The sequence below is a fragment of the Pocillopora damicornis genome, chromosome 8 (genome assembly GCF_964200805.1).
Source record: "Pocillopora damicornis chromosome 8, jaPocDami1.2, whole genome shotgun sequence".
Taxonomy (NCBI): Eukaryota; Metazoa; Cnidaria; class Anthozoa; order Scleractinia; family Pocilloporidae; genus Pocillopora; species Pocillopora damicornis.
The window spans coordinates 8,047,149-8,067,109 of record NC_142677.1 but is presented as its reverse complement, the minus strand read 5'-3'; the positions used below and the strand labels follow the sequence as shown (position 1 = coordinate 8,067,109).

General features: G+C 40.3%; 4 protein-coding genes and 1 pseudogene across 5 annotated transcripts in view; 2 read left to right on the top strand and 3 right to left on the bottom strand.

The window, feature by feature from the left end:
* Positions 1-45: 45 nt before the first annotated feature.
* Positions 46-2,875, bottom strand: LOC149041263 (uncharacterized; annotated as a pseudogene).
* Positions 2,876-4,878: 2,003 nt separating this feature from the next.
* On the bottom strand, positions 4,879-8,206 carry LOC113684284 (alpha-1D adrenergic receptor-like). The gene has a single exon (XM_027201631.2). The coding sequence runs from the start codon at positions 6,383-6,385 to the stop codon at positions 5,300-5,302; it is 1,086 nt and encodes a 361-aa protein (XP_027057432.2). The 5' UTR covers positions 6,386-8,206; the 3' UTR covers positions 4,879-5,299.
* Positions 8,207-8,343: 137 nt separating this feature from the next.
* LOC113685566 (dopamine receptor D1) lies at positions 8,344-10,483 on the bottom strand. The gene has a single exon (XM_027203094.2). The coding sequence runs from the start codon at positions 9,829-9,831 to the stop codon at positions 8,752-8,754; it is 1,080 nt and encodes a 359-aa protein (XP_027058895.2). The 5' UTR covers positions 9,832-10,483; the 3' UTR covers positions 8,344-8,751.
* A 2,906-nt stretch (positions 10,484-13,389) lies between these two features.
* The window catches only part of LOC149041258 (uncharacterized), a 29,315-nt gene continuing 22,743 nt past the window's right edge, over positions 13,390-19,961 (top strand). Inside the window, exon 1 of one of the 2 annotated variants that reach the window (XM_089180154.1) lies at positions 13,390-13,428. The gene's annotated coding sequence lies outside the window, so the exon portion shown is untranslated. Of the gene's footprint in view, positions 13,429-13,501; positions 13,644-19,961 lie in introns of those variants that run through there. The other variant, XM_089180153.1, reaches the window with a different exon arrangement.
* LOC149041262 (uncharacterized) lies at positions 15,075-15,932 on the top strand. Its single transcript, XM_089214708.1, has one exon. The coding sequence runs from the start codon at positions 15,265-15,267 to the stop codon at positions 15,622-15,624; it is 360 nt and encodes a 119-aa protein (XP_089070834.1). The 5' UTR covers positions 15,075-15,264; the 3' UTR covers positions 15,625-15,932.

The following is a 19,961-nucleotide window of genomic DNA, read 5'->3' as shown; positions in this document are numbered from 1 at the left end:
CCACTGGGTCAGGTTGATGAAAGAATGGCAAATCTTTCACCATTTTCAATCCGTGGTTGTTTTGTCGGAATGTTCTCGGATTATGGCTGCTGAAACACGGAAAAATCCGTATCGCTTATTTTCCTAGAAGGGGAAGAAAACCAAAATACAAAAAGAAAAATCGAAGTTACGTTTTCAGAAATGGTTTTTGCTTGTTTAGAGCATCTATTGACAAAGCAGGGGCCGCTAAGACCATTTTAAAGTGGTATGGCTAAAAAATCTGGCCAATGCAAACAAACGCTAAGGAAGTGTGCGTCATTTATCTTGCATTTGCGCGTCATCTTATTTACAACCTCAATTAATATAACATAGACGTCCTCACTTGTTTTACTATCCAATACAGTTATTGTGTTAAATACAACTACGTACCCTTGCTTCGTCTTGAAGCTGCTCGCCGAAGTTTCTCTTGCGGTTCTCGTTGCGGGAAACAAACTCCTGTGCGACGTCAGCTATAGAAACACTGTCTGTTATCTGCTTGTGGCCATTCAACACTGCCACCCATCCTAGATCGAAGCCACGTCTTCAGACGCCGTGCAGATGAAAATGAACGCTCGCCAGCAGCGCTGGTGGCAGGATTTACGGCATGCAGCTTACAGATATTTTGGACTTCCTGAATTAGCCTCTTTTCTGGTTCTGGAGACTTTGACACCGCCAACAGGATTTCGTTAAAACATGATACTTTCTCCTTTAACATAACTTCCAAACAACTTAGTTGCCCAGGTAGTGCCTCAGTATCCCCATCTTCGCTGTATGATGCTTCAAGAAACTTGAACTCTGCCTCATAGTCGTCATCATTAGCAGCTCTAACCAAGAGGGTCTCTATCTGGGCTTAGCAGCTGAAGCTTTTCTGGTTAAAGCGCTGATCGATAGCATTGACAATAAGACCAGTAGCCTCATAATGGACCTTCTAAAATGATCTTTGGCAGTTTGGGAATGGCTTGGTGCACCAGCACCAACCTCTAGTCCGGCCGGAGTGCGTCGCTTTCTTGGAAGTGTGGGTTCGCCAACCAGGCTTGCACTCTTGCACTCTAGCATAGAAAGGTCGAAGCTCTGATTAATGCGCATTTTTGTGAGCGTCTCCTTTGTTAGATTTGCCATGCGTTGTCCACTGACAGCAGCCATCTTACTACCTTGAAGACTTTTAGATAGATTATCGGTATAGGAATAAAGCCGCTCTCCAAGATGAAAACTAAAGAAAAATTCAAATCGGTCCATTTGGGCCTTACATCCTATTATCCTTGCACGCACATCGGGCTGTAATCGTTAGGATAAGCGAACATTCCACTCTGCCATATGAACCGCATAGTTCTCAACAATTTGTCCAAAAAAACTGGCTCTAACCGTCCACCTTGTAGGGCAAAGTCTAATAATTCCACGGGAGCTAGTATCCTCGTCTTCCGTCCCCAGATTTTCTTTGAGCTGTTGAAGTAAGGAATCCCACTTTGGTGAAAATTTGATCAGGGTGACGATATCCTTGGCAATATCCACTGTTTGTGACAAAAGTTTACAGTTACTGGTCATATCTTTCACGCTTAAACTCAAAGAGTGAGCTTAGCAGTGGGTAGGATGAGCTTTAGATAAAGATATTTGACGAATACACCAAACCAACGGTCCAAACCCAGAAAATTTAGCCCTTTAGATCGATTGATACCGGTGAGCAATGACTTAGGCGGCCAGTTATCGAGCAGCGGATCGGGCAGGCCAAACTCCTTGTGAAGTATATCAATGATGTTCAGGTAGCTTCGTACGGAGGCAGCTTTAAGGCTACGGGCTAAGAAAGCGGCGTATTGTAGCAGGCGATCAGACTGAACTGGGACCGAAGTGTAACCCATGTAGAGGCAGACCTTCAAGTAGGTGTCGCGATGAGTTTTGTAAGTTGCTATAGTGAATTCTGCTTAGAGCTGAGAACGATACTTTCGTAATTTCCTGTTGTAATTGAGATGCCAACCGAGGGTCTTGTGCACCTAGAAAACTCAAAGGAGCGATCGTGAGACGACGTGTGATCAGTTAGTGCCAAATTGGCCGCCGCAGCGCAACCCTTTGGGATGGAGTAAAAGGATAACAGATGAGGGCGCTCATGAAGGCACGAAACAACATCGGCAATAGTGTTTCAAAAACCCTCGAGATAACTTGCAGTTTTATGAAAATTGAGGAGCGCTCAAAGCCAGAAAAGCGCACGGAGCTCCTGCATAATAATTTCGTTGTTCGTAGTGGCCTTATTGATGATCTGCACCCTTATCTTATTACTATAAATAATAACCCAATGGTTTGCCCAGAGGTGGCCCCATCGCGTAGCAGCAAGAATTATAGCTAAAGTTTCTTTGTGGTTAATATGTAGACAAGAACACGCTGGGTGATCAAGTAAGAAGTTGAAGTAAAACCAATCGCCCCTGAAATAACCACCTGCTGCGGGCAGAACTGCTGCTGATTGGTGAGATTTCTCCTGTGGGAGTGCGATGCCACACGAGACTGTATCCAGTTCTACACCCAGAAAGGATAATGTGCGGGAGGGTGGCATGAGTTTACGTTGACTGATAGTAAAGCCTAAATATTGCAGCAATTGTGGCAAGACTTCATGGGCATGAGTGCTTTCCGCTTGAGTAGCACCATTGACAAGGAAATCGTCGAGATAAACGATAATATTCACAAAAACTCTCTTCCCCATCATGCACCGAACAGCATGTGTTAGACGATGAAAGATTTCAGGAGAGCTTTTAGCACCGAATGGAAGGCGAGTGTCACAAAAATAACTGTCAAAATCGTCCCCCGAAGAACCGCCACATGTAGCCTGAAGCCTGATAATTTGCGGGGTGGATAGGTACCGACCGGTAAGCATGTTTGAGATCTATTTTAGCCATGAAATAATAAGGTTTTAGGAGTTTGATGGCGTCATCTAATGACTGAAATTTAAAATACTGCGTGCTGATTTAGGAATCGCTTCTGAAATGCTTACTACCGTAAGTTTCGTGGCCGTAATGACGTAGTTGCCAAGCTGGGTTTCGTCACGAATGGTTTTTTCCACCAACAGTTAAATGGTGGGATTAGTAGCCGATATATAATTGCCCATATTTACCTCGGTGAATTACGTATTAAGGTCCACCAGTTGAAATCCGTTATTAATGCCATCTGCCAAAAACGCCTCGTCCTCGTCGCCCGCCGGTTCGTGCAGCTAAAGCTTTGTGTAAAGCGGTGAATTTCGGAGTGCTAGTCAATTTTGCGCGGCCGGTTTAGTTTGCAGTTGCGGTACAGATCATTTCTCTCTACGTCGCGAAGTTGTTCTTGGAATCGGCCACTTAGCAGTCTTCCTGTTTCACCAATGCATATCTTTTTGCAATATATGCAAGTTATGCAATAGATAACATTGGCAGAGGTGCACGTGTAGTGATCAGTGATCTTAATGGATCTCTTGGATACCAACATTTTCTTTACGTTGTGAATGAAAGGACAAATTTTTGCATCGTGAGCGAGTGCATTTGAAAAGTTCCAGGTTGGTCATTGGTTTGAAATGAACCGCTGACCAGAAAGTTGCCCACGTTTTTGTCGCGTTGGAATGAAAGTAGTGGAGGTTGCGAAAAGATATTACCAGATTGGTATGGGGGATTTTTTTACTACCATCCTTAGCGGCAATAGGAGCGTTCAACACGAAGAAAAATTACAAATTTCAACTGGTGGAGCCTCTTACTTCATTGATCAAGGCGTGAAATTAAAATAAAAAAGCATCTCCTCACGACTCTTTAAAGAACCACTTTTGCATCAAAATTTAAATTCATATATATATGAACATTAGAGTCCTACATTCAAGCCAGCTAGTTGTACAGTTTGAGTTACATTAGATAATCACCGTATCCTAACAGGTTCGATTAAATTGTTTTCTTTTAGGTATGGAAATTTTCCTTATTTGTTATTTTTCCCATTTTTAAAGCAGTGTTCATAATGTATATTTCTCATATGGAAAATGGTTATCAGATTCCCAACCATGAATTTAAGCTCTCCCACTGGCCAACTAATTGTTGAATTAGTTTGGCTATGGTGAAATAAATATTGCTCTATTTTCTCTCGATTCAATTTTTGCCAAATATATACATTTTGCAAATTACTTTGCATTATTTTTTAGAAGTTTGTTTTTCTTTTTGACAACTGATTATGATTTCTCCTCTAAAGTTTCAGGCATGTACCACTACTACACTACTACTACTATGCAGTCTATTGACCCAACAATGACTGTTTCATGAAGACTTCATGCTCTGATCAGGTTCCTCCAGGTTGTTCTGTCTTTTGCTCGCTTTTTCCAGGTACTTTCTGCAATATTCTCCCATTTCAGGTTCCATTTCGCGAGGTCCATAATTTAATAATAACCTAGCCTTCCCTCGTTTCTCTTGCCTTCACGAAGCAAATGACATAAAATCATTGAAAATGCAGGCAATAGATTATTTAGGTTTACAAGTAAGAGAGAAAGTGCTTTATTTTTTTTTAAATTTGAATTTGTCATTGTGTGAAGTGGTCCAGTTCAATTGTTTATGGTTCATACTACGTTAAACTGCATTGTTTCTTCTGAAGCTTTGCTGATGAATCCTTCTTTGAAATGTTTCATATTACTTCACCGGTCTCCATACTTAAACTGAATGCCATCAATATGTTTACTGTCCGAAATTTTAAAAGTGAAAACGGAAGTCCACGGTATTTCTCATTACCGGTCATTTTCTCAACTTCCGATCTATCAATGTTTTTTCAATTTCGAGATATTGGTAGTCGACCGTATCTCCTCTTGTGCGTTTTCCCAATCAAACAGAAAAAATTTATCTTAAAAAAAATTAAAAAAGGCACTCATCTGTCGATCTCGCATTTGCAAAACGCTACTATTATTTTCAAATGAAAGGGAAGAAAAAAGGTCAGGACCACGCCCAATCCTGGGAAAGTCTATCCACAAGAAGGCTAAATTCGCTATGTGTGGCTCAGAGACGCTTACAAACCAACTAAAAAAATTAAAAATCAATCAAATCTCTAACGTTAATATAACATCAAATAATTGACAATGCTTTACGTATCACTCGTAAGACTCGGATATTGATTTGAAATAAGTATTAAACAGTTAGACTCCCACATCATATTCCTTCTTCCTATCAGTGTGTCGTTCGCGGGTCTTTCTTTTCTTTAAAAGGTGACCTTCTCAAACACAATTCTTGCCGGCAATTTTGCCAGAAGCAACGCTGTGTAATGTTCCTTCTCCAGTAATATTTGTCTTCTCAAGTTCCCGTATAGCCTAATGGCGTACTCCTATAAATTTTGCTTTGATTCTTGATAAAATCTTTGCAAATGCCCGTTTGTAGTCTCCATTACAGCCCGCGTACACGAAAACATTCACACAATGGTTGGCATAGGCCATCCCAACAGTTATTCTGACAACTAGGGGAGATACTTTAAGACCTCCGCACATGTCCACAATATCAAGTATGACAATAGGCATTATCAGCACAATAAAAAGACCGACAATGAGCGATACAGTTTTGGCGGACTTTCGTTGCCTTGCTGCCTCGGTGGTTTTGTTTTTTCGCACCTGAGGAGCGGTGCCGTCTGTTTCCCAAATGTCACCATTATTCTCTTGGTTACATGTACGTACTGAGGATCGGACGCTACGCTCCTGAATATGAATTTTCTGAATACTTCGCAAACTGGCCTTAAGAATGAAAATGTACAAAAATACTATGACAACTGATGGCAAGATGTTAATGAGCAGGTAGACTGCGGCAATGTAATCCTTAGTAAGAAACAAAGTAAAAGAACAGAACTCCGCTTGGAGATGTGTTTGCCCACCCCAAGCAAACAAAGGTAGACTCGCAAAAAGGGCTAACAAAATCCACGCCGACAAGATGACTGAGGAAATTACTTTTGCTGAAACAAAAGAGTAATAAAGAAAAGGCCATCGAACACCGATAAATCTCTCAATGCTGATGAATAGAATGTTAAGATTTGAGCTGCCCCCGAAGAGGATGGATAGAGCTATCGAGGCCCGGCACATTGACATGCTGAAATAGGAATTCGGTTGCAAAAGAACAACAATACGACCAGGTATTGCGATTCCTCCTTGAAGAAAGTCCGACACAGCAAGGTTTCCGAAAAGAGCGTTACCCACATTTCGTAGACTATAGTTCGTGTAGATTGCGGTGAGCACAAGAGCGTTGCCCAATACTGATACAAGCGCAATTAATACCAGAAAGATCACAACAGCCATAGTACCCGCATTTGAGCTATTTTCTGTATCAGTGTTAAGCAAAGGTTCGTTGGAAGACAGGAGGTCCGGTAGCTTTTCCCAAGAAGGAAGATTCCTTGTACCGTTTGCCTGTTTCATGGTGAGTGTAAGTGAAAATCAGGGTTTAAATGCGGCTCTTTTTAGCACGTGTTTCTTTTGACGTGCATATGCTTAAGTACCGGCCAACGAAAACATAAATATTCAGTTGAACTTGCCTCACTCTGCACTACCTCCTTATGCTAATCTTTTTAATGACAGGAAATTACTTCCTCGCAAATCTGGCCCTTAAGTTTTCCTCCATTGGACAAGATCAGTGTGCGCTAAACACAATGATCAAGGAAGGACTGTTAACGTTCTAAAGTAAACACGCGCTCTTGATTAAATTCTATTCCTTTTACGAGATGAGAAAAATTTAAAATGAACTTGAAGGCGGAAACGAAAAGATGAGGAGTTGCCGATCATAATGTTGGTCTAATTGTAAAAGGCAATCACTCTTTTTAATATGTCTTTCCTGTTATCGGATTCATTTGGAAGGTGCCATGAATGCAGCGCAATAAATCATTTCCTTGAAAAGTACTCATCAAAAACGTGTACAGGGACGTGTACTTCAGCCTTCGTTTGGATTATCATTGTAAGAAAATTTCATTACCTGGTAGCTTTGTGTGATTTGGGTCTCTTGACTTCTTATTCCTTCAAAGGACCACTTACGATGCCGCTTGTTGTTGAATTATCACCTCTTACAACCAGCTGTCACTCGTTGACACGAATCGATCGCTCTTTGTTTGCTTTGTTTTGTTTTTTCTTTTTAACTTTGTTTGATTTTTGTTGTATGTTAAGTGCTACGTTGCTCCATTGATGTCGAGCTCCGTAAAGGACTCTTGTTTTATCGCACATTATAGCCAAAAAGTACCTAATACCCGCTGATTTTCCTTACCCTGTAATGAAAAAGCATCATAGTTTGACCAAAGGGAGAAGTTTTAGTCATGAGGGTGGAGCAATATTTTTCTTTGAATAACTTCAATAAATATCATAGTGGGAAATAAAAAATCGGTAGAAACATTGAGCAATGATTATTTTTGATAAGCCTGGAACTATTTTACTTTGGGGAAGAGAAGAATCATTACTTACTCTAAAATAAAATTCAGGTCTCTCAGATTAACACCGAATGACTTTAAATCAGTGATTGCGGTTACTTGGCTAGACCAATGCACTCTTAATTAAAATATTCGTGCGATGTTTTTGCCTTCATCTGTAACCTGTTGTTCAATATTTTATTACGAAGCGTTTCCTTGATTTGAATCAACAAGAAATCTTATGTTTGACACCCATCAGTGTCCTGACATACTTCTCATTCAAAGTTGCCTCGCGTTGAAAGGTTAAAATCGTAATGCAGAGCTGTAATAACCGGAAGACGTTAAGAAAATGGAGTACTGTAACAACAGCACTCACGTGAACGCGAACAAAGGGATAAGAAGCAAACTTTTTAACTTTAAAAAATTGATTAGCACAACGTTTTAGCATGACTTCCACAAACATTGGTCATGCGAGTTAGTGATCATGACAAAATTGAGCAATGCATCCATTCTCCATTGTTGATTCATGATTTTAAAGAAAAATCGCCATTCGTATTCGGCCGCAGAATTTAATTTGACGCAGTTTAGTTTTGAACTTTTACGCTTTTCCAAAACATTCGATGGAGATCATTCACACGTTAGGTACGTGGCATCAAAATAAAAAAAAAAGTTTAAAACCATAATTTAACGACAATCTCTTCCCGCAGTGAAGGATATTTTGGAGGAAGGCTTCGGAACTTTTTTTTCAAAATTTATTATCATTTTTGTCAAATTAGCGTAGTAACCAAAGTCGCGGGTCTGCCTTAGTTTTCTGTCTTTCCTTCGTGTTCATCTCTGTTTTTGTTGAATTTATTAGTGTTCATAATGGCTCAAGTTTTTTTTTTTATCTTAATAAATTAATTGGTACCATTATTTGATACGTGATTCCCGCGAGAAGATTTAAAAAAGATAGTTTGTATTTTAAATGTTATTTTTTTCCGCTGATTTCTTTATCATGGCGTTAGTGAACTTGATACCCCATGTCGTTTCGTATATGTGCACATACTGCGAGCTTATATCTCTGAAAACTGCATGTCGTTTAACGCCATGTTGATTTTATTGAATATGTTTTTTTCTTCTTGGATAAGTTCAAATAGACAACAGTGCGTTTATAACTAAAGACTCGATTTTTCAGTGTGTAGTCTCCCTGAAGTCATGAACACCTGCTGCTGTTTTAAAAAGTAAACATGTCATTTGTGTTTGGCCAATGCCCTTAACTTAACGTGTGCAATCACTGGGCTATATCCACAAGAAACATTTGGAAACGATTTTAGCTATCTACTCTGACGCAAAAATCCTTCACACTCTGAAACTTGAAGTTCACTATTGCTAACATTTGCTATTTGGAAATGTTCACATCATGACCGAAACAATCGGTCTGCATGGTCTTTCTCCAAAAATGCATCGAAAACACTGAACAAGTATCTTCTTAAAAGCTCGCCTAAAGTCCTGATTAAATCCGGCATATACTAGAACGTTGACACAGTTATTAGCATATATCATAAAAACACAGAATCTTGTCAACATTTCAGGTGCTGATGGTGCACCCAACATCTCAGCCAAGTCGATAGCAATGATCGGAACTACAAGAAGAATAAAAAGGCCAACTATTATAGAGACAGTCTTGGCTGCTTTTCTCTGTTTGATGGTCTCACAATGTCTCTTTTTTCTTCTGATTGTACCGGAAGACATTTCTTTAATGTTGCTACGATGACCGTTCGTGTACTGTGCATTACTTTCGAGAACAGCAAGTTCTTGCACGTGAATTCTGCGCACGTGCCGCAAGCTGGCTTTGAGAATAAACCCGTATAAAAGTACAACTGTACCAATTGGAATAGCGTGAACAATAACGTACATTCCTAATATGTAATCTTGATTTAAGTAAATGGGAAAGCGGCAGACTCTTGATGAAACAACTGGTATAAGCCACACCAGGGGTGTAGCAGCCATGATGCTCAACAACCCAGCCACCGACCACGAACAAGCGATCGCTATGTATGTGCATTTTATGTTTGAGTATCTAACATATGTATATGGATATTGCACAGCAAAAAATCTGTCAATGCTTATAACCAGGATAGCCAAGTTTGAGCTGCTGCCAAACAATATTGCTGTGGCAATTGCAATTCTACAAAATACGTTTGGGTTGTAGCCTACCGCCATCACTTCCAGTATTCGCAAGGGAATCGCAATCAATCCCTGGAAAAAGTCCGCCACCGCCAGGTTTGCTAAGAAGTAATTACTGGTGTACGAGCGTAACGTGTGATCCCGACAAACAGCTGTAATAACCAGAAGATTTCCGAATACCGCAATGAAAGAAATTACCGCATACAAGCAAGCCATGGGAATGGATTTGTTATCTTCCTCGGAAAACCAAACAACGGAAGTCGTGGACGTAGTGTAAAATGATTGATTTCTCGTAAAATTTTCCATTCGCTAAGTTATCCTTAAACTGAGCAAAGAAAAACGTCCTTTGTCGACGGAAACTTCAAAATTCAAATCAGTGCCTTGCAACTTCGGTTTTTTCGTCAGCTTTTCGACGAGTTATTAAAAAAGTCTCGTTTGCAGTGAAAGGGAGATGATTTGGCCCTTCTGAGTGCAATAGTGGAATAAAATCTGGTCGTGCTCCAAGAAAACTGCACGTTCAGATATCCTTCCCACACAGTTCAAATCTGTTGTGCAAAGAGCTCAGTTTTCATCAGCTTTATCTTCTTGTTTTAACTTAGTGACCCGGGCTCTATCGATCATATCATCTTATGCCTTCTACGATTATTTTTGACGCGTACAGTTGTTTACCGAAATCGTGTTTCGTTGTTTCCTCATGATCAAAATTATAATGAAACCTGCATTAACAATAAGTAATATTCACTTTTGTTCCTTCATCCACATAAATTAGCAAAGTTCTGCCTGCTTAAAGACAATCGCTTTAAGATAAGTCTTTTATCCACTTCAACGAACCCTGTTGAAAGCCTGAAACACAAAGAGTAGATCGTAAAGAAAGGATTTAGTCCACATCAGAACAATGACTACTATCGTGCACTGTTCATTACAAGCGATCAATTATTTGTGTTAATAAAGCTGTATAAACACAGATTTCTGAGTTCCGTAAATTTTCGTTTGTTTAAACTTATTACTTTCATTTCGGTTACTCTGTGTTAACAAGCTTCGGTGGGAAAATAGATACTTTCCTAACTGGGTTTCAATTTTGTGGCAAGACATTACATCTTTTGAGCCCACGCTCGCATAATAACCTTTCAGTCCCAGGCCCTTTTTTACTCTCTTTAGTATTCTTATATTCTAAAATTTTCACATAATCAGGAAAGAAAAGTAATGTTGTCAACATCAGAAACAAAAACGTAACATTTGGCTCACTTTGGTTAAATACGACGTGATAAACAGTTGAGGATCGCCCATTGTACCATCTGCTCTTGATCTTTTTCAAATGACCTGTGTTTCATTCTTGCCCGTTGAAGCTCTTGTTCTGCTGTGCAAAGCTTCCTAAATTTGTAAGAACTGAACGAATTTTTACCACGTTTTCTATTTCTGCCCGTCTTTTGTAATTTTTAACTGAATCGTAAGGATTGTGATTGTTGGTGAAAAACTGATCACTCTGAGAGACAAGTGAAGTTTTGGGGATATTTCTTCCTTCAAGCACAACCAGTAAATGATAATGAATCAGTTTTTCCATACATTCTTTTGTGTCGAGGTGCAGTGTTGTTTATTTCACACCAACGGAAATTCCATGTTTGATCGCTAGCCCTCCTGCTCAAAAGTCCAAAGTTGTACTCTTCCTTATCACCATCTCTCCCCTGCTCTGGGAACAAACAAGCTTAAAAAATTGAACAGGAAACGTAACTATAAAAACACGCAATTACGCTCGAGTCCAACGTAGGAATTGTGAAAGCCTACAATTTGTGTGCAATGAGGCTCATCTTGAATACGGTTACCATGAACAACATTCATGAGATAGAAAGCAAAGGTCCGTTATTAAAAAACTCCCATGAGTGTTCAGTTAATTAAATAACTAACCAGAAGTCGTCGAAGACCGGCTGACTCCTCTGACTTTCCCCTTTGTAGGGTTCTTTCTTGACTGGTTAGGTACTTGGACAAGTGCTTAAGCTTCAGGCTCTATAACATACCTTTCACAAGTGCTGAGTTGAGTTTTTAGGGCGAGGACTTACCTAGGCGTCATTTCTAATGTGTTATTTACGTAGGATATATACATTTAATAAACTGTCTGATCCCAAAACAAGCCTCTGTCTGTTGAGGTGTTTAGTGGATTGGCTCTCGAAGTACCAAGCCGGAATCATTTGCTCTTTCAGGGTGCCAGAACTGCTATCATCATCATCAGTTTCAGCAACCCCAACGTCACACTACCTGGTTTGTGGTGAACCATGGATGATTTAAATTTCAACGAGACCTTACCAACAGCCTTTATGGAAGGGGACTTTCACACGTGAGTGTTCATGTTGTTTGCCTATGAATTGTAAGTAGATGTTTATTATATATTTGAAGTACGATGTGCCTTTCAATTAGACAACGTAATGACGTAATTAGAATAAACCCACTACATGTTAATGTGAAAACAGGTTTTTTGCCTTCACAAATAACGGACGGACGGAGAACAACTCAATAAACTTCTTCTGGAAAAGGCTTTCCAGGGGGCACTCGCTGGCTGCGGGAAGGTCGGGATCTATTACGGCTGTTGACTATCCTTGAGACAATGACTAGCCACAACAAAATTGGCTCCAACGTAGATTTATTCCGTAATCACCACTAAGCTGTGACTAAAGAATTTGACATGCTTGGCACAACGATAGATAACAAACAGTTTGACAATCATGTTGCTAAAATATGTAGGAAAGTTTCACAGCAAATGGCTGTTCTTAAAAGAATGAAGAAAATGCTTCCCTTCGAAACAAGGCGCGACCTATATTTAGCATTTATCCTTCCTCAATTCAATTATTGCAGTGAAACCTGGAATTTTTGTAGTAAAAGTGCTGCAGACAAATTGGAAAGCCGGGTTAAATGAGCGCGCGATCAGGTTTGTTTTCAGGGATAAGTACACAAGCTACTCGGAACTTCTCAGCGCATTAGGCCTCTCATCTTTAAAACAACAAAGATTAATCAAAATCACACTGTCTATTTTTAATGCCGTCCACAATTCTTTAGCGCCCAAAAAGTATACAAGACCTGATAGTTCATAGGAAGAACGTTAGCTACAATTTAAGAGGTGACTACACTCGATTGCAAAAACGTTGACACGCAACAAGCGTTTATAATGAACGATGAGACTCAGCAAACAGCTATCCAAACTTTCCCGGAAGAAAACGTTTTATCATGAGAAAAGATTTTCCATGAATAATGAGAGAAGTAAATCACTGATTGTGTATCTGTGCGAACATTTCCCATAAAGGTGATGGGTCTTGTCGTTCGTGAATCAAGCTTATTAGGTGTCAACGTTTTTGCAATCGAGTGTATATCCTCTCGCTACCCAAGCCAAAGTCTACTACATATGGCTTGAACTCAGTCCGTTATATTGGTCCGAAACTCTGGAATTCTATTCCGAACATGTTTAGAAATATAACGAATTTTAAGTCTTTTAAGAGATCCATTAGCCAAGTTGACCTAGTGCAATTTTTATAATCTCGACGCTTTTTTATTGAATTTAATATTTATTTAGATATAAGATATACTTATTAAGATTTTATTGTTATAATTTTAAATTATAGAATACTCCATATCTAGTTTTTTCTTTTTCTTTTTTTCTTTTTTTCTTTTTAACTTTATTGTGTTTGTGGAATGCCTGTAAATTAGCTGGCGTGCTTTCACAGACCCCGATTTCGGTTCAGTCTGTGAAAGCACACCATAATTGTAGCTAAGTGTATTTTCACAATAAACTCTTATTGTATTGTGTTGTATTGTAGTATTGTATCTTTAAGAACGAGTTCATCATGGGAATAGATCAGCACGACTGCATGACTGTGTGTGAATTATGAATATTAATGTGGTGAAATATATTTAAGTGAGGTGAGTATTGATTAAAGTGTGTTGTAAGTTGTGACTGTATAATCATATAACCATATTCACCTTCAGCCTAACTCCAAATCAAAGGCTTGGCAACTAAGTACACAACTGTTAACTGGCCTATTCTGACAGCTCTGCTTGTTGGAAGCCTATTACTTAATACGGATTTATGATCCCGCTGCTTAGATTTCGGGCATTTCGAAGAAGATATCCAAACGGTAAGTTGTAAGGAATATTTGTACCAGCCGCCTCCCCTTTGGCGACGTTATTTGCAGCTAGCGCTTTCGCGCTAAGCTGCTAATTGCCTTGGCCACTATGGGCAAAGATGAACAAATCAAATCTTGCTTACTTTCTTGGAATCTAGTAAGGGACAACCGGCACGGATTCCCAATGTGGCTTTTGTTGTCGCTTCGCATTATCGCCTTCAAATTATATTTTAGCTCTTACAAGCGCGTCTTACCGATCGGTAAAGGTTTGTGTATTTTGTGTATTTTCGTGAGCGTATATAATATTAGTATTCTAGGCGGATTGGGAGTTTGTGATAGCCATTTCTTAGTTATGTCATCAATGTGTTTGACCCGATACATTTGGTCAATGATCCTATTAACCCTTGCCTGCGTGTTATTTACTATCGGTGCCCTGAGAGGTTTGTAGTGAACTCTGTTGTCGAGTTGCACTTTGGCCTCTGCTATCTTTTCTGTCTCATTCACGATGACTGTTGTTGTACCTCTTATTCAACTCTTTTAGAGCTGTGACCTCATTGCGTAACAAATTACTTTTTGGCTTAGTTGCAGTGATCTCTGCAAGCTGTGCTTAGACATTTTCTAAGTAATTCTCAGGGGCAACAGAAGGCTGAACGGTGGCATCCAGTTTGATTAAACATGAAACGGAAGTGGTTCTTTGTTTTGTCCGAGAAAGATGTATAACGCACCGATCTCAGCGCACTAAGAAATAATTGCTTCAGAAACTGCTCACCTACTTGAATAAGGTGTCATTGAGCCTGCTGTACACACTCCAGATGAATACATTTCCACTATATTTGTCAGGAAAAAGAAAAGCGGTCAACACCCATGATGTTGAGTTTAAAGGGGCTTAACAAGCACATAGAGAAACACCATTTCAAAATAGATACTCTTTGGTCTGCTGTGGGACTCATGACTCCAAATTGTTTCATGGCATCAATCGATTTAAAAGATGCCTACTACTCAATTCCCATTGAGGAAGTTTTATCACTAGCGATTGATATTTTTGGCACAAATAGCTCCCCAAAGGCCACAATCTTTTCCCATGACTTAACCACGCCAGACACATCGTAAACAATCGAACAAGAAGAGCAACTACATGTAATAAATGGTTAACAATAGCACAGATGCAATTCAGATTCTAGCCCCCAAAATTTGAATCTATCGAATCGGCGTGACTCTAGGATCAAACTTTTACGACGAATTCGTCCTTTCATGACTACGTAACAACGAATCACTTATTAAAAATTAGTCCATAATCAAACCAACTAGGCTGTGCTTTTGTTCTGCACTTCAAGGAGTAACTTAGATCAAGTCCTTAAACATCAAAAGCGAGCTGCCAGAACAATTTTATATGCCCAAAGAATGTAATTTGTGTTAATCGGTATTGACATAAATTGATATTTTGCCGACACGGAACAGAGAACTGGGTGCGAGCGTAGTACGCGGAGGCTCATGGGTAGTATGTTTGTAAGAAGAGATCGTTGAGAAACTTGTGGCATTCTACGGTCAGCCTTGCCACTAGCACTTTCCCATAAGGTTTATTTCTTGTCTTCATCACTTTTCCTTGCCTAGTTATGGACGAAGCAGGCGTCAGATGTCAGAGATTAAAAGGTTGAAACGCGATTCCGTTCCTCACTTCAACAAAAAGAGCAACGAGGAGCAGTACAAAGCTAACAAAGCTGTTAAAGATGCTGTTGAAGACGCCCAGATTGCCCTCGAAAGGAACGACGTCGAGAAGATCAAACAATCCTTGGATAAAGGTATGGAGCTGCTTCAAGAGCGTCAAAAATTAATTTTACTGGCTGATAAATCACAGTACGGGTGGAAGACGGTCCTCGAATACAAGCACCATGATCTCGCAGACGACGAAGAAGATGAGAAAAAGATATACAGGGCCGAATCCAGAGCAGCTAGGTCCACGAAGCGTTTCACATCTCGCTCGACCCGGCAATGAAGTAATGTTACATCGACTTCAACAACTCCGCAGTTTTCCGCCTCACAGCTACCCGATTTGTTTTCGCGTGTAAACCCGCAGCTTTCGTCCCAGAGTTCGTCTTCTGGTTTGTGCTTTGCTTGTGGCAAACCCGGGCATTGGAGGGTTTTCTGCCCTAATTTGCGGTTTGATGTTCTTTCTAATACCGGTCAGAATCCCAAATGACTCACTTCGGACGTCGATTTGGAACAAGGCCTTGTTCTTGAGGATAGCGATGAATTAATTTTTCTTCGTGTCAATGGAAATTCTTTCGAGGTTAAATCCGGCGATGATTTCTCGTCCGTTAAAGGACGGCTACGTGGAGTCCTCGCATTCTGGAACGACACCCACGCCCCTCAATTTATCCTGGTTGTTATTGATTATGGCTATAAATTACCGCTTCTCCAAATTCCTCCGCCCTTCACAGCTAAAAATAACAGTTCGGCTTTGGAGCAGGCACCTTTTGTCGAAAGTGCCATTAACGATCTCTTTATCAACGGTTGCGTCACTGAAGTGTTTGAAGCTCCTGTTATCATCAATCCTTTGTCCGTATCTGTTCAAAAATCAGGCGAAAAGCGTCTAATTTTAGACCTTCGCCACGTTAATCAGTTCCTTTACAAATGCCGATTCAGGTGTGAGGATTTGTCTATTGAAACCAAATGCGTTTGGGAGCCCACTCAGGTTATTACTTGGCTCGGAGCCGTTCTCAATACTTCCACTTCTGAAGTTTCTGCCACTGCTCACGTGGTTTACGGATAATCAGAACGTTGTCCGGATCGTTAATTCAAGGTCTAAGACTCCAGCATTACAAGAGCTTGCAATGGATATCCGTCGTAGTTGTTTGCTTAGTGCTATTAACATCGATATGCAATGCATCCCAAGAGACCTAAATAGTGCGGCGGCCGATATAAGCAATTTCATTGATTATGACGACTACACGATCAACGATACGGTCTTCAGTGTTCTTGACGACTTATGGGGTCCACATACCTGCGATAGGTTCGCTTGTTCCTACAATGCCAAAGTCCAATGCTTTAATTCAAGGTTTTACCAGCCTGGTTCGAGTGGCGTCAATGCGTTTTCTCAGGATTGGTCTCATCATAATAACTGGCTGCGTCCCCCTGTGTATTTAACGTGTAAAGTTATTAAGCATATGGAGCTGTGCTGTGCTCAAGGAACTCTGATCGTTCCCCTTTGGAAGTCAGCCCACTTCTGGCCCATCCTGTGTTCGGATGGTTTCCATTGGAGTACATTTATCCATGACTGGGTTATCCTGCCTAACTCTCCTAAGTTGTTCATTAGAGGAAAAGCTAAGAACTCTATTTTTGGTAGCAAGCCATTGGCTTTCGTTTCGTTAGCTCTACGTCTTGTCTTTAGCATCATTCCCTGATTAGATTCCGAGTTATCTCGTCAAAGTTTTCTAGTTCCTTGTGCTTTATTCCATTCGGGTTAGAGTTCGCTGCTGTCTCCACTATGCACCGATAAGGCGTATTATATTTGCGCGAAGTACTTATTATTTGTTGATAATCATTTTCTAAGTTAAACGTGTTAGGCCTTAGAGAGGCATCCAGGAGAGGCCCTAGAGGGGCGATTTGTCATATGTATTTTCATTTTGTACCCTAGAGGGGTATTTTCTGTTGGCATTGTGCAAACGCCCTAGAGGGCTACGTCCACTAGAATAGCATGGTTTTTTCTCTTGTATCGTTTAACGCAGAAGTGTATTGCCTGATCGGCAAAGTGGTCTTTCTGAGTGATGACAGTGAGTTGAATGTAATTCAGCATTGTGTGCATTGCTGCCTGTCTCATTGATTTTTGTCCCTTTTTTCTTTTTTTTTTATCCTTAGATATCTTCACTTCCGTTTTCTGGTCTTCAGAGGCCCAGAGTTCCCCGAGAGTGGATCAGCTAATAGAGAATCTCAAATCTACCGTGCTTGCTTCCAGAGCATCTGGGACATTCGCAAATTACTTGAGGGCGTTTAACAAGTGGAGACCCTTTGCTAGTGATGTCTTGGGTACCTCGAAGTTTCCAGTCAGTCCAATCGATTGTGCCCTCTACTTGCAATACCTCTTCGGGTCGTCCAAGTCCGTCGCTTCCATCAACTGCGCCTTTTACGCGTTCAAGTGGGTACATCTTCTTGCAGGCGTAGACTCTCCAACATTACACCCTACTGTTATTGCCGTAAAGGAAGGAGCTGTTCGCCTTGCCAGTCAGCCAATAGTCAATAGAAAGGAGCCCCTGGACGCCCACCACCTCAAGGTCCTTGCTGCAGAGACTAATCTAGAAGACCTTTTACAATTACGAAATTTAGTTATGTTCATTCTCGCATTTTCCGGTTTTCTTAGAAGTTCCGAGTTATGCGTTATGCATAGCAGAGATGTTCAGTTTAACGAGGGTTACATTACAATCAGCATAGAGAAAAGCAAGACGGACCAACTGAGGGAGGGCAGGTCGGTCGTTATTGCTGAGTCCTCATCTATCACGTGTCCCTGTTCTTTACTTAAGCTGTATATGCATAAGGCCCAGATTCCTGAAAATTCAGACGAGTATCTTTTTAGGGCCATTTCAGCTTCGGGCAATCACAAGCGCCTTATCTCTGTAAACAAGCCGATTTGTTATTCTACCTAAAGGCAGTCCTTTTAAGAAGTCTTTCGCGAATATTGTACCATATATCTCTAAGTATAGCACTCATTCAGCTAGGTCAGGTGGAGCTACTTTAGCTGCCAGCTCTGGCATTTCGGAGAGGAATCTTCAGCGCCATGGTCGCTGGGCCTCGGTCACAGCAAAGAACATTTATGTTAAGGATTCTCTTTCCAGTAGGCTAGAAGTTTCCAAGGCTCTGTTTCTCTGAGCTCAAGCCCTACCTTTAGCTTTCTATCTTGGGCCTGGCTGACCAACGCGCCCATGCCTCAACCTTTGAGTGTGTTCGGTTGTGTAGTGAAGGCAAAATATGTAATTTGTGTTAATCGGTATTGACATAAATTGATATTTTGCCGACACGGAACAGAGAACTGGGTGCGAGCGTAGTACGCGGAGGCTCATGGGTAGTATGTTTGTAAGAAGAGATCGTTGAGAAACTTGTGGCATTCTACGGTCAGCCTTGCCACTAGCACTTTCCCATAAGGTTTATTTTTATTGTGTAATTAGCCTGATATGATTTATTTTCTTCATTCTCTTCATTGTTTATAGATCAACCTTAAAACCCCAAAGGTGGCGCCACTGCAGTTGGTCGGGGGTACACGGTCCCTATTTTCCTAACAAGAGGTTTTTGGGGTTTACGTGTCCGGCTTTGGCGCATGTAGGACGTTACTTGATGTATCTCTTATCCACTTTGTTGTAAATTCATTGTCACAATTAAAATCTATCTTGGGCCTGGCTGACCAACGCGCCCATGCCTCAACCTTTGAGTGTGTTCGGTTGTGTAGTGAAGGCAAAATACTGCAAATTCAGTTGATCTCTTTAATTGTCTTAAGTGGATTCCTATCTATAAAGAAGCTTCAATTGTCGTGACTGAAGCGTTACATTGAATTTGTTGATAGTCTTGTGACAAAAGTACAGAAATATTGTAAGTAATTTGGGTTGATGATTGTGAGATCGGAGTTACTAGTGGGTAGGAGAATGAATGTAGAAAATACATGCTGTATTAGTTCAATCACTTTTTCTAAACATTGCGATGGAAGAACAAATCATTGCTTTGGGAAACCAGTTTCAACTACGAAAAGCTGTTGGCTGAGATGATTTTCCCGTATCTTTGAAAATCAGATGTGATCTGCTGAAGCACATTTTTTTAATGTTATTTTTTTATGTATAGCATTGCTCAAGAAAATAAAATTCGCCTCTATAAGACCTATTTTCAAAGCTGGCGGTAAAGCAGCATCTTAACTATATAGACCTGTTTCAATCGCTCCTTGCTTTGGGAAATTCTCCGGCCGGATTCTTTACAACCTCGTGTTACGTTGTCTGAGTGGTTTTCATATGCAGACAGTGCAAAATTTGAACATTCGGGAATTAGGACTTCTATACAGTTCTATCTAAACATTTTGCTACATTACGTCAAAAAGAAAGGGTCAATTCTGGGTCTGTAATTTTTCATGTTAAACATGAAAGACTTGACTAATGCTTCAAAATTAATGACGAGTTTATCTTTTTTCCAGATTCCAAAAATTTCTTTCCGTATTTCTTGATCAGTAATTTAATTTACGAAATAGAAAAACTGTTTAACTGGCTCACAGAAAACTGACTCTTTGACAACTTGACGACAAATTTTTGGAATTTAGCCCTGGCAGAATCCGAAAAAGAAAAAGGTACTTTTAACTTTTTA

Coding starts and splice junctions, on each gene's coding strand:
- LOC113684284 (XM_027201631.2), bottom strand. CDS start 6,385: ATGAAACAGGCAAACGGTACAAGGAATCTTCCTTCTTGGGAAAAGCTA.
- LOC113685566 (XM_027203094.2), bottom strand. CDS start 9,831: ATGGAAAATTTTACGAGAAATCAATCATTTTACACTACGTCCACGACT.
- LOC149041262 (XM_089214708.1), top strand. CDS start 15,265: ATGTCAGAGATTAAAAGGTTGAAACGCGATTCCGTTCCTCACTTCAAC.